We start from the raw sequence: 13,372 nt of genomic DNA, 5'->3' as shown, positions 1-13,372 counted from the left end.
TCACTTTGGGATTGGCGTTTGTCCTTTGCCGCCCCACACCTTCGTTCTGGGCTGGGGGCCCAAGCAGCCCCAGTCCTGAAGCCGAAGTATGAGGTGGTTGCGGCCTGCACAAAGCACCTTTGTTCCCGATCCCTCAGGTGGCGGCGGCGGAGAGGGAGGAGGCAGGTGCGCGGCCTTGGGATCGTGGGAGCCGCAGCCCCGCTCCGCCCTGGCTCCGAGGCTCTGAGAACATCTGCCAGATCCACTTTTCCCAGCCAATGGTCAGAGCGGGGACGGCAGGTCCAACAGCTTGACAGATTGCGCCGAGAGCCACCCCAGTCTGGGCAGAGGTAAGCCGCGAGCATCCCGGGGACACACGCCGACCTATTCTGGTATCCCGCCCACAACAGCCCTCCCTCGTCTGAGGCGGCAGCGTCTCCTGGCGGCCAGACCTGGAACCGCAGCAGGAGCGACCCTGCTTCCAGGAGCAGACAAACTCCGAGGAACTCTCCCAAGATGTCTCGTTTATTGCAGCTGAGCAGAGACAGGCTGTGCGCAACTCCCTCAGCCCTGTCCAACCCCCAGCCCCTCCCAAAGCCCCGGCTGCAAATACGCGGGCAGGTCGCCAGAGTGCTGCTTCACAGCGCGTGGTGGTGCCCGGAGCCTTAAGACACCGCATCCAGTCTCTGGCTCCTTCAGTTATGGTAGGGGACTCCAGAGGGCACACCCGCCTCTTGAAGTCCTAAGTCCAGTTTGGAGGCAGCGGAACCTCCAGAGGTCAGAGGTAGAGCGAGGACATTGTTGGAGGTGGTGGCGCTGGTCTGGAATGCGGGAAGCCGAGAAAAAAGGGTCAGAGGTCCCTTCCCCTAGATCACTCGCCCCACTCACCCATCTCCAGGGCTCCTCCTTGCCTACCTGGAGGGTACCACTAGGGGCGGGATTCCAGCTTCTGGGCCAGACAGGTCACCCGATGGGCACCGGCCCTGGGGGTCAGCAGGCAGTGGCTTCCTCGGGGGTGGGGGCTTGGCAGGCCCCTGAGACTGAGGGAGAGAAGTCAGGAGGCTGGCTTGGGTGTGTGTGTGGGGGGATTTCATGTTACCCACCCCCAACGCACTGGTGCTGGGGAACACCAGCTTGGGGGCAGCACCAGAGGTCACCTTTGCCTGCAAACAAACCTGTCACCATTAAAGGTGGCACTGGGATATGTGCCATCATACACTGAGGGGACATCTCGCCACGGCCACCACCGTCATGGCTACCAGCACCACTGCCCTAGGTGGGGGGAGAGGCTGTACCCTTCTCTCCCCGCACCGTTACCTTCGGGCTCCTCACCACCGGGTCAGCGGGCAGAGGGCGGGTAGGGGGATTGGGTCGGTCAGCCAGCTCAGCCTGAACAGAGAGAGGGGCAGTGGCTGTGAGAGCATAGCCAGGGGCAGTAGGCATGCAAAGAGATTCCCCAGAGGGGTTCAAGTCAACATGCAAAGTCAGCCAGGGGGCAGGAGAGAATGAGGGCATGCGCAGAGGGCTTGGAGGCATGCCAGCTGATGTCTCAGGGGAGGAAGGTGTAGGTCAACCGCGGAGGCCCTGGCCGATTGCAGTCCCGCCATTGACCACCAGATGGTGGTAGAAGCCAAGGCAGGAGGCTCACCCTTTGCTGCTTCTGGGGCTCAAGAGTGTCTGAAGGCTATCACCTAATGAAGAGCACCGCTGGCAGGGAGCAGGGATGAGAACTGCAGTTGGGTATCAAGCCTCCCACCTGCTTTAGCTCAGGGCGGGGCCTGGCCCAGATTTACCTGGAGTCTCTTGGGCACAGGGTCAGGCGGCAGCGGCCTGGAAGGGGGGGCCGGGAAGCCGAGAGCATTAGCCTGCTGAGAGGGTAGGAGGGGCAGACAGGCACAGAGGGGAAAGAGGAAGCAGAGAGACAGAGTGAGCAGAGAAGGGTCAGTGCCCAGGGAGGGCTGGCAGGGCCCAGGGAGTGGGCGGTGTGCATGCAGTTATGCAGGTGCATGCAGGTGGGGAGCAAGTGGAGAGGGGCATGCACACACTCCCATCATCCGAGCAGAGGGCTCAGGGTGGGGGTGCTCACCAGCCCTTCTAGTATGGTGATCTGGGCCCACGGAAGGCCATTCTGAGCAACACCGCCCTTGTACCCTTCTGGGGTTTCTGCTGGGGGCATGGATAGACCCACCTCTCAAAGCCACCTCTCAGCCAGTGGATGGAGCCCACCAGCCCCTGCTCCAGCTGGCTGCCCTCCCCACTCTTCTGGACTCGGCTTCTCTGCCTGTAGCTCAGGGGAGAGGAGGGAAGGGAAGGGCAGGGCTGGCCCTGACTCCTTCGACTGACTTGGGCAGTGCTAGCCTTTCTCTGAGTCTGGAGCCTCTAATGCCTCCCCCTCAGGGCCCAAGCTAGATGCCCGGCCAAGCTGGAGTTCCCCTTCCTCTGGTATACAGGACTCACCTTAGTGCCTCGAGCCAGCAGGGCCCTCTGCGGAGGTCCTGGCCTTTCAGGAGGGCCAGATTGGGCTGCCCTAAGCATGAGGAAAGGCAAGGAGGGAGAGAGCCCAGGCTCAGACCCTGTTCTCTACCTTATGCCATCCTTGAGTGGCATTATCCCTTTGCAGGCACTTGTGTGTGGTTTGGGTAGAATTGTGGCAATGGGAGAGTTGATTAGCTTGAGGGAAGGCCCGGCTTATCCAGCATAGGGGCCCTGGGGATAAATGGCTGTAGCACTCCAGCCACCCCACAGGGGCACCGCTGTGAGGTGAAGAGCTATGGGCACGCGTAGGGAAGGAAGGTGTGGGGCTGTGGCAGTCAGCAAATTTAGGGTCCAAGGTGCTTGGGGCTCAGAACCAGGTGGCAGGGGCTACAGAAGTGAGGCAGGCTTCAGCACTGTCCCAAGTTGAAGGAAGTGGTAGCAGGGAGGTGATGCTCATACCTGTATTGGCAGGTGGGTCCCTTGAGCTGGCAGAGTCGCTGGTGCAGGCGAACACGGTACCAGTAGCTGGCACCAAGCATCACCAGGACCAGTAACACCAAGAGGCTGAGGAGTAGCCCTGTGGTCAGGGAGCTGGTTGCTGTGGGCGGAAGGCAGGTTTAAAGGAGGCAGGGCTGGCCGGGCATGGTGGCTCACGTGCCTATAATCCCAGCACTCTGGGAGGCTGAGGCAGGTGGATCATGAGGTTAGAATTTTGAGACCAGCCTGGCCAAGATGGTGAAACCCCTTCTGTACTAAAAATACAAAAATTAGTCAGGCGCGGTGGTGGGTGCCTGTAATCCCGGCTACACAGGAGGCTGAGGCAGGAGAATCAAGTGAACTGGAGGCAGATGTTGCAGTGAGCCTGAGTGACGGAGCAAGCCTCCATCTCAAAAAAACAAACAAACAAGCAAACAAAAAAACAAAGGAGGGCAGGGCTAAGAACTCTAGACCCATGAAGGAGCAGGGACAGGGAGTGAAGTTAAGCGATCAGGGAGAGTGAAGAGGTCCAGGGGCACAGACTCAGCAGATGGGGGGGTCAGAAAGAGAGGGCCGAGGGGGAAAGGTAAAGCGTGAGCCGCTTTGCCCTCCCAGCTGCCCCTGCCCCCTACCCCCATGCTACCTTTGAGCTGAGTGGTACAGTCAGGGGGTGCCCAGCCCTCCTCACAGTGGCAGTGCCTGTTGCTGTCACAGACCTAGGAGGTACAAGGAGAGCAATGAGGAGCACTGCACTCTGGAACTGTCTCCTTATCTCCAGCTTCTCAAGATCTTGGATTTCTACAGCTGGAGGTTGTGCTGGGTATGATGCGTAGAGACCAGAGAGAGGCTCTTTATCCACACCAGAGCAAATCAGACCAAACTAACACTTACTGAGCACCTCCTGTGTGCTGGACACTGTGCTATATGCTTCCTTTCTTTAATTCAATTTAATTTTTTTTTTTTTTTGAGATGGAGTTTCGCTCGTTACCCAGGCTGGAGTGCAATGGCGCGATCTCAGCTCACGGCAACCTCTGCCTCCTGGGTTCAAGCAATTCTCCTGCCTCAGCCTCCCAAGTAGCTGGGATTACAGGCGTGTACCACCATGCCCAGCCAATTTTTGTATTTTTAGTAGAGACAGGGTTTCGCCTTGTTGACCAGGTGGGTCTCAATCTCTTGACCTTGTGATCCACCCGCCTCGGCCTCCCAAAGTGCTGGGATTACAGGCATGAGCCACCACGCCCGGCCTAATTTTTAAATTTTAGACAGCGAGTAAGACAGAGTCTCACCCTGTTGTCCAGGCTGGATTGCAGTGGTGCAATTATTGGCTCACTGCAGCCCCAAACTCCTGGGCTCAAGCAATCCTCCTGCCTCAGCCTTCCAAGTAGCTAGGACCACAGGTGTGCACTACTATGACTGACTAATTTTTACATTTTTCCTTGATAGAGATGAGACCTGACTATGTTGACTAGACTGGCTTTGAACTCCTTGCCTCAAGTGATCCTCCTGACTTGGCCTCCCAAATCCTGCGATTTGGCCGGGCGCAGTGGCTCATGCCTGTAATCCCAGCACTTTGGGAGGCTAAGGCAGGCAGATCACTTACCTCACAGGAGTTCAAGACCAGCCTGGCCAACATAGTGAAACCTGTCTCTACTGAAAATACAAAAGTTAGCCGGGTGCGGTGGTGCATGCCTGTAGTCCCAGCTACTCAGGAGGCTGAGACACGAGAAACGTTTGAGCCGAGATTGCGCCACTGCACTCCAGCCTGGGTAACAGAGCGAGACTGTCTCAAAACAAAACAAAACAAAAAAAACACTGGGATCATAGGCGTGAGCCACCATGCCCAGCCTGTGCTAGATGCTCTCATACTCCTCTTATATACTCCAATAAGCGGATATTACTATTATAGCCATTTGATAGGTGGGGAAACTGAGCTCAGTGAAGTCAGTAACCTGCCCCAGGTCACACAACGAGGAAGTCGTGGAGCAAGGATTAGAACCCAGATATGGGCTGGGCATTTTGGCTCAAGCCTGTAATCCCAGCACTTTGGGAGGCCGAGGCGGGTGGATCACGAGGTCAAGAGATCGAGACCATCCTGGTCAACATGGTGAAACCCCGTCTCTACTAAAAACACAAAAAATTAGCTGGGCATGGTGGCGCGTGCCTGTAATCCCAGCTGCTCAGGAGGCTGAGGCAGGAGAATTGCCTGAACCCAGGAGGCGGAGGTTGCAGTGAGCCGAGATCACGCCATTGCACTCCAGCCTGGGTAACAAGAGCAAAACTCCATCTCAAAAAAAAAAAAAGAACCCAGATATGTCTGTTTCCTTTTCCCTTCCAGAGGCTCCCTGCTCCTCTTCCACTCCCCCATCCCAGCTTACCCCATGTCCATGGCATTTGCTTCGACATTCCTGTGCCCCCAGGAGATCCACAGGCTGGCATCGATGGTCTATGCATACCTGACCCGGGTGGGGGAGAAAACAGCATAGATCAGATTCCCACAGAGCTTTAATGGAACTGGGAGGCCAACAAAGTTGAGGCCACACTCTGCATTTGCAGATGGGGAAACCAAGGCTGAGTGGGTTGATAGGATTTTGCTCCATCTGAAGTAAGAAACTGACTTCCCTTGGAGTCCCTGCCTTTTATATTGGTGAATGGTGAAGTCTGGGCACTGTTCACTGTGGTGAACATCCCTTCTCACACCTGGTCTTGCCCACCCAGGATGCTCACCAGGCCAGGGCCACAAGCTGTGCCTGGCAGAGTCAGGAGGGGTTGGGCCACATCGTTGCCCAGGTCCAGGTGCACCCAGCTGCAGTTCAGCCCAGTCCCATTCACATCTATCATCTCCCAGATCAGAGCGTGGACGGAGCCCAGCAGAGGCTGGGTCCTATCTGTCTGGCACTGGAGCTGCCCACAAATGGCATCTCTGGGGGGAGGGGGAAGGGTACACACAGTTAGTAGCAGCAGGGCCAAGGCTGACAGAAACCCAAAGGAGGAGCCAGGCCTCCTCACTCACCTAGGGCTGCAGGACTCGTAGCTGCCGCTGGGGTTGCGCCCACAGCTCCCAAAAGCATTTCCCCGAGTGTTGGCTGTCTGGAGGCAAAGCGGTGCAGCAGGCTGGGCCCCAGGTCCCCAAAGTGACTGGCACTGCTGGGCATAGGAGGCACAGCGCCCATGCATGCACACAGCTTGCCCACCAGCGCAGGGCTCGCCATCCCCTAGGCTGACATCAGGGGGACACTGGGAGCTGTTTCCTAGGCAGAATTCAGGCAAGTCACATTCCCCTCTGGTAGGACGACACTGCCAGCCAGATGGGTGCAGCTGTGGAGGGTGGGTGAGCATTAGTGTGGGCAACGGGTAAATCCAGCCAGGGGGTCAGAACGACCCTTTCCACCTTGGCCCCGGCAGGTGAGCTCTGGGTGGCCAGTCTAGTCTCTACCCACCTGGCAATTTTGACAACAGGGTCCATCGGATGCACACTGTGCCCCTGGCCTCAGCTTGCAGGTTGAGGAATCACAGCAGGGATCAGTGCAGTCCTGTGGGAGGGCACACAGGGGCTGAGCATCAGGGCAGGCAGCTCCTGTGAGCTTCCCTCCAGTCCCTCCCCTCCCACAGGCCAAGACCAGAAGGAAGCCCAGAGCTACACAGCAAGCGGGAGCTAGAGCCCAGCAACCTATTTGCTGTCCCCAGACAGGGCAAGTAGGAGGGGGCTGGGAAGTCCTTCAGAACCCAAGAGGAGCTCAGGAGGCTGGGAGAGGGCTCACAAGCCAGGGTGAGAGCACAGAAGTGAGCGGGGCAAGGCTGTGGATGAGGGGCTCACATCCGGGAAGCCACAGTCACACTGTTCGCCCGACTCCACAAACATATTTCCACAGAAAGCAGCCATAGAGGGCAGGCTGGGCAGCCGTTCGAAGAGGCAGCTGCCCATTCCATCCAGAAGGGCTTTCTCCAGGGCCTGTCGGCTGCAGTTGCTGAAGTTCAGGCCTGGCAGGAAGCTGGGGAGGGTAGCAAGGAAGGTTGGGGCTGGGAGCCTCTCCCTGCCCCTTGACCCCCACCACATCCTGCAGCTACTTACTCTGTGGAGGCCTCCATGATGCAGGTCTTGGCTGGGGCTGGACCTGGACAGGGACAGCTATTCCCAGGAGAGTCATGGTTCAGGCCCAGGCTGTGGCCCAACTCATGGGCTATGGAGGAGGCAACTCCCAGGGTGCTGGTGGAGTGGTCCTGTCATTGGGGAGGGATACCCCAGGTCCAGTCCCAGCCTGCCTCCACCACAGTGCCCAGCCCACCCTGTCTGCTCCCGTTCCCTCCTCATTTGACCTCATGGGCACTCAGCAGCACTGCCTCCCTCCTGAATTGCTTCTGAAGTAGGAGAACCCAGGCCCAGGTGGCAGGAAACCTGGGTTCTAGCTCAGCTCTGGCCCCCTCCCTCCCTGCATGGCCCTTGGAGATCACCTCTGTTCTTTGGGCCTCAGCTGCGTCCTACCCTCCTCCAAGAAATGGGAAGACTGCACAGGAGATGACTGTGTACACTGTGACAAGCTGGCCATAAGCGAGGGCTCCCTACAGCGCAGGCCACATCACGCACCTCCACCCTCTATACCCGCAGCTTTGTGGTTGAGCAACTTTGTAGGGGGGTTTCGGTCAATAATGCTACCACACTTGGGAGGAATTGAATTGGGAATGAGGAGGAGACCTGGAAATCACTCACCATGTTCACACCTCCTGAGAAGTCGGGAGAACAGATGGAGTTCTGAATGGCCATGCCCACCATAGGCCCAGAGAATGAAGTACCACTGTGGGACAGGGAGGCCAGAGTTCAGGGCCAGAAGCTACTGTGGTCAGAGCTTCAGGGGCTGAGGTAGGGCGCTGAAGGGGTGTGAATTTGGCCAGGACAGGACTGGCCCTCTGGCTGAGGGCCCTTACGTCACCAGCTGGGCACTGTCGTGGGGCAGTCGAGGCAGCAAATCTGCTCTGCGCCAGTTGAGGAAGTTTTCAAGGGTGACAGCTGGGTTTGAGCTGATCTCCACCAGGTCATGCTGGGTCCAGGCCTCCAGGGCCACTAGTGCCACTCGTACATTCAGGGGCCGGAAGAACTGAAAGAGAGCTGGTGCTCAGAAGAGGGGTTGCCATTGTCAGGGGGCCAGGGGCTGCCTCCCTGTCCAGCACTCACTGTGTCCAGCAAGAGGGCCACTTCCAGTGTGCGGTTCAGCAGGCGCTGGAGGTCCCTGTATATCTGGACCTATAGACCGAGAGAGGTGACGTGAAAGGCGGCGGCGCGGTGCAGGGTGGAGGAGGATGTGCAGGGACCAACAGGCTCACCTCTGAGTGATCAGCCACAATCACCAGCTCCACAGTCTTGGTCTCTGTCACCACATCCCGCCTCCACTATGGACAAGAAGAAGGAGTATCAGGCAAATATGCCGCTCACACTCAGAAGCTGTGTGGGGCTAAGCAACACACAGCCACTCCTACTCTGTGGGTCAAACAGGAGGGTGAAGGGCCTATTTTACAGATGAGCCGAGGACCGGAGGGCTCAGGGACTTGCCAAGGAGGACCAGGAAGTAGATAGACCAGCCAGTAGATTTTCTGGCTCCAAACTCAGTGGGTTTTTTTTCAAGTTTAAAATATATAATAATTTTTGAAAATCCCAATAGCCAACTCTGTCACTTACCACATGCCTGGCACAGTATAAGCACTTTTTTTTTTTTTTTTGAGATGGAGTTCCATTCTTGTTGCCCAGGCTGGAGTGCAGTGGCGTGACCTCAGCTCACTGCAACCTCTGCTTCCCGGGTTCAAGCAATTCTCTGCCTCAGCCTCCTGAGTAGCTGGGATTACAGGTGCCCGCCACCACACCCAGCTAATTTTTGTATTTTTAGTAGAGATGGGGTTTCACCATGTTGACCAGGCTGGTCTCAAACTCCTGACCTGGTGATTCACTTGCCTCGGCCTCCCAAAGTGCTGGGATTACAGGCGTGAGCCACTGCGCCCGACCAGTTCCAAGCACTTTACATCTATATCCACTCATTTAATCTTCCCAGCAACTCTATACAGCAAGTAGTTTTATTATTCCCATTTTACAAATTAGGAAATAGGGCTTATATTGCATTATCATTGGTAGCTATGTATTATCTATAACCAAGTGAGAGATCTCTGCAACTGGGATCATAAGAGAGATGAAGAGTTTGAGCCAAATACAACTAGTAAATGGAGAGGGCATTTGTTAGTTGTACGGCCTCGGGCAAACGACCTAACCTGTCTCAGATCATTTCCCCATTTTATTTTATTTTATTTTTTGAGACTAGGTCTCACTCTGTCACCCAGGGTGGTGTGTAGTGGCTCAGTCTTGGCTCACTGCAACCTCTGCCTTCTGGGCTCAAGCGATTCTTCCACCTCAGCCTCCCAAGTGGCTGGGACTACAGGTGCACGCCACTATGCCTGGATACTTTTTGTAAGGTTTCCTCCTTTAAAATAGAGCTATTAGGACAGGTTCAGTGGTTCATGCCTATAATCCCAACACTTTGGGAGGCTGAGGCGGGTGGATCACCTCAAGTCAGGAGTTTGAGACCAGCCTGGTCAACATGGCGAAACCCCATCTCTACTAAAAATACAAAAATTAGCCAGGCATGGTGGTGGGCGCCTGTAATCCCAGCTACTCGGGAGGCTGAGGCAGGAGAATTGCTTGAACCTGGGAGAAAGAGGTTGCAATGAGCCGAGTTCACACCATTGTACTCTAGCCTGGGAGACAAGAGCAAAACTCCTTCTCAAAAAAAAAAAAAAAATAGAGCAATTGATAGCACCTACCTCCGAGGTATGGGAGGAGTACCCGAGCTAATGCTCACAAAGTTCCTGGCATATGGAAATTGCCCCATTAGCAGCAGCTGTTATACTGTGAACACAGAGCTGAGAGTGTCTGGGGGTCAGCCCTCAAGACAACCGAAGGTCAGCCCCTCTGCCATTCATCCTCACCCGGTGACCATGACGCTGTCCCAGGGGGAGCTCTGGTGGAGTCTGAGTGTGCACAGATTCCCTCCAGCTCAGGGTACAGGTGTGGCCTGGGAGGTGGAGATCTTGGATTCGGGAAATAATGGGAGGACCTGGAAGGTCCCCAGGCCCCTGCTCCAGGATATAGCTTCTCTCTGGGGACAGGACCACCAAGCCTCTAAGGAAAGAGAAAGGAAGTCAGAGAACATTTCAGCTCCATGCCTGGGTCCCCTTACTTTCTCTACTGTCATCAGATCCGCCCAGTATACCTGAGCCCAGAGCAGGTACAGACGGACACCCAGGAGCCTGTGTATCCCTGCACTCTTCCCTGGTAGCAGCAGTTCTCCTACAGCACAGAAACAACATGAGCACTGTCTCAGGGAGTAGACCAGGACTGGAACTGAGGAGTCTAGCTTGAAGGCAAAAATATGCAATGTCCTCTCACCCTCCAGTCACTCCCTCCCTCTTCCCCCTAAGCCAAAAATGGCACAAGAGGACCTGACTCACCAGAGTGTGTCCCTCACTGACCACTCGAGTGCCATTGGGCTGGTACCACACCAGGGCTGGGCGGCCTGGGACCAACTCCCTGTGGAGTAAAGAAAAAGAGGGCAGTGCTTGAGCCACTTCCCAGGCTGTGCATTGACAAGCGAAGGCCTGGAGGTGGTAGGGGGCTGGGGACCAGGCCACCCCCCAGCCAACCTTTCTAATCCCCTACCCCAGGGCAGCAAAGTATACTAGTTGGGCCACTGACTCTGCTTATTGAATTCCAATCTGGTTTTCACCATATACTAGCTGTGTGACCTTGGGTAAGTTATTTAACCTCTCTGTGCCTTGACTTCCTCATATATAAAATGAGAACGATAATACATAATAGTATCTCCTTTTCAGGATTTTTTTTTTTTTTTGAGACAGAGTTTCGCTCTTGTTACCCAGGCTGGAGTGCAATGGTGCGATCTCAGCTCACTGCAACCTCCGCCTCCTGGGGTCAGGCAATTCTCCTGCCTCAGCCTCCCCAGTAGCTGGGATTACAGGCACGTGCCGCCAAGGCCAGCTAATTTTTTGTATTTTTAGTAGAGACGGGGTTTCACCATGTTGACCAGGATGGTCTCGATCTCTTGACCTTGTGATCCACCCGCCTTGGCCTCCCGAAGTGCTGGGATTACAGGCTTGAGCCACCGCGCCCAGCTCCTTTTTAGGATTTTTATGGGGATTAAATGAATGCAAACCCTTAGTATCTGGCACATAATAAATGCCATACAAGTTGTTGGCCCTGTGGTCACTATTACGGCCACCATCACTATTACCTATTCTGTAGCAGCTCCAGGATATGACTGTCACCATCCAGCTCCAGCTTGATCCTCAGGGGTTCAGGCAGACTGCTCTGTGGGCACCAGAGGGCAGGTCACCTCCCTAGACCTGCCAACAACTCCCAACCCCTGTAACCAGAAAACCTCAGGCCTCAGGAGAGCACCAGCAATTAGATCACTGGTGGGGGGATCCCAGGGGAGGGGCCAGGAAGCCCTGCCTGGCCTGGAGCATTGTTCTGGGGGGTTGTGTGGGGAGGTCAAGGAAGGTATCTGAGCTGCCCCTTCTCGGCTTCCTGCCCAGAGAGGAAGCATCGTGGAGGACCCAGCACAAGCCCCAGCCCTTCCTCTGACTCAGCTTTAGAATGGGGTTGGGAGGGGCGGGGGTGGTTTGGTAATGTCCTGATTCTTTCCAAATCAGGAAAATCTCCCAATAAAACCAACAACATGAGATGAAGAAAGCAAGTTTGGCTTCAGAATTTCCCCAGTGGAGATGGATGGGTTGGGTGGAGCTGAGGCAGACAGATGTGTGTGCAGAGGGAGAGGGAGATAAGTGAAGCCAGGTGCTGGGGTGTGATGGGAGAGGCAGCTGGGCCTGGGATAGACCCACTACAGCAAGCTCTACCCACCAGCTCCTCAACCAAGCTTTGGCCTTGAGACACCTGACTATATTGGGGCGTGTATGTGGATTCATTTATTAATTAGACAGGAGTGTGATCTCACCTGAAGCACCTCTTCGAGGCTATTTGGGAGGTCATCCTGAAGGACCTGGGGCTCCAAGGGCCCACTTGGGGACTTCTCTGACCTTGCCTGCTGCTCCTTGGTGCCACCTGCAGGTCCCAGTATACCCCAAGATAGTACTGAGGAAATAGACACCAGGGCTGGGGGTGGCAGGTGCCCATCAAGGCCCTTAGGTGCCTGAGGGACTTCTGCATTGCATGCTGGGACTTAAAGGAGACTACTGGAAGAGGGGGTGTCTCTCCACCCACCACACCATCCACAAGTCCCCAAGAAAGACCTTCGGCTTGCTCAGCCTGTGGCCCTCCTTGTCCCCCTCTGGCCAATGCCAGGTTCTCACAGGAACCCTCCCCTGCTCCCACTTCCTGCCAATCACTCTTCCTCCCTCACCCCCGGGATGCCCCCTCGAGACAGCTAAGCCCTGTGGCTGGGTGCCCACTCACCCTCCCCTTTGCTCACAGCGGAGATGCCAGGAACGCCCATTTCTGGGTGAGCAGTGCAAACACCCCCACCTCCCTAAACACCCTCATGCCCAGTCAGGCACACCCGCTGCCCACAGCCTGCGCTTCACCCCCTCCCCACACACAATGGCCCTCTCTCCTCCGGACGCTCCACCCGCCCCTGCCCTCTCAGTCCCCGGCCCAAGACAGCAGCGGGAAGTGAAAGTTCCAAGGAGGAGTTGGTGTCCAGCCTCTTTCCCGGCCAATTCTCCTTTCTCCCCGCTCCTCCCAGGCCCCTCCCGCTCGGCCAGGCATTGGTGACAACAGCACCAGGGTGAGGCGTGCCTGGCCGCCCCAGGCCTGGAATAGGGGCCAGAGAATCCTCTTCACTAAACCCTACAAGCCATGCCCACTCAGTGCCCTGGCACTGGGTGGAACGGTTAGCTAGGCCCCAGAGGAGCGAAGATGCCAGTCCTGGGGAGCAGTGACCCTCTCGGCAGAATCTTGAAGTGGCGCTGGCAAGGCCCTTCGGTACCTGGTACCTGAACCTGCAAGTGTCCGCAGGGACCGCGCAGAAGATGACCTGGCAGGAGGGGGCGGGGGGGAGGGCGCCGGCATCCCCCCTCCTTCCCTCTCCATTCCATCGCCAAGTCACCAGGCCCTAGGCCCAGGACAGCGGACCAGGGCGGGCCGCGCTCTGGCTGAGCTCTCCCAGGGTCTCTGTCCCGCCCCATTACCCTAATGCCTTCCGACTTCCCTGCACCTCCTCCCAGTCCGCCTCCTGACCCACTCCAGGCCGAGGACTCACCTATATTTGGGAGAGGCCAGGAAGGCCAAGGGCTGCCCGCGCCCAGGAGCCCCAGGGCCCAGAGCAGCGCCAGCCGCATGGCTGCGGCGCCCCGGGCCGGGCGAGGGCAGCAGGTGCGGGACAGCGCACGGAGGAGCGGCCGGCGGTCGGGTCGCCTCAGAGCACCCAGCAGC

General features: G+C 56.7%; 1 protein-coding gene across 30 annotated transcripts; it reads right to left on the bottom strand.

The window, feature by feature from the left end:
- Positions 1-483: 483 nt before the first annotated feature.
- Positions 484-13,369, bottom strand: ADAM15 (ADAM metallopeptidase domain 15). 30 transcript variants are annotated; one of them, XR_013529390.1, is made up of 25 exons: positions 13,200-13,369; positions 11,937-12,043; positions 11,214-11,290; positions 10,417-10,495; positions 10,179-10,255; positions 9,895-10,087; positions 8,248-8,313; positions 8,099-8,167; positions 7,852-8,021; positions 7,637-7,721; positions 7,001-7,149; positions 6,746-6,920; positions 6,369-6,461; positions 5,942-6,246; positions 5,656-5,851; positions 5,307-5,384; positions 3,575-3,647; positions 2,914-3,052; positions 2,437-2,506; positions 2,066-2,145; positions 1,773-1,847; positions 1,628-1,686; positions 1,297-1,368; positions 895-1,019; positions 484-800 (listed from the first exon to the last, which is right to left on the bottom strand). XR_013529390.1 is itself a non-coding variant. In XM_035278975.3 (23 exons), exons 1-23 carry the CDS (start codon positions 13,276-13,278, stop codon positions 758-760), a joined length of 2,595 nt encoding a protein of 864 aa, XP_035134866.3. In that variant the 5' UTR covers positions 13,279-13,369; the 3' UTR covers positions 484-757. The 30 variants fall into 30 exon arrangements, 9 of the variants coding, with proteins under 9 accessions (XP_035134866.3, XP_035134867.3, XP_035134868.3 ...); XR_013529399.1 differs by having other exon boundaries at positions 2,066-2,142; XR_013529392.1 differs by lacking the exon at positions 1,628-1,686 and having other exon boundaries at positions 1,155-1,368.
- Between the last annotated feature and the right edge of the window lie 3 nt (positions 13,370-13,372).

Source organism: Callithrix jacchus, chromosome 18 (assembly GCF_049354715.1).
Source record: "Callithrix jacchus isolate 240 chromosome 18, calJac240_pri, whole genome shotgun sequence".
Lineage (NCBI taxonomy): Eukaryota > Metazoa > Chordata > Mammalia > Primates > Cebidae > Callithrix > Callithrix jacchus.
This window is presented reverse-complemented; position numbering and strand designations above follow the sequence as displayed.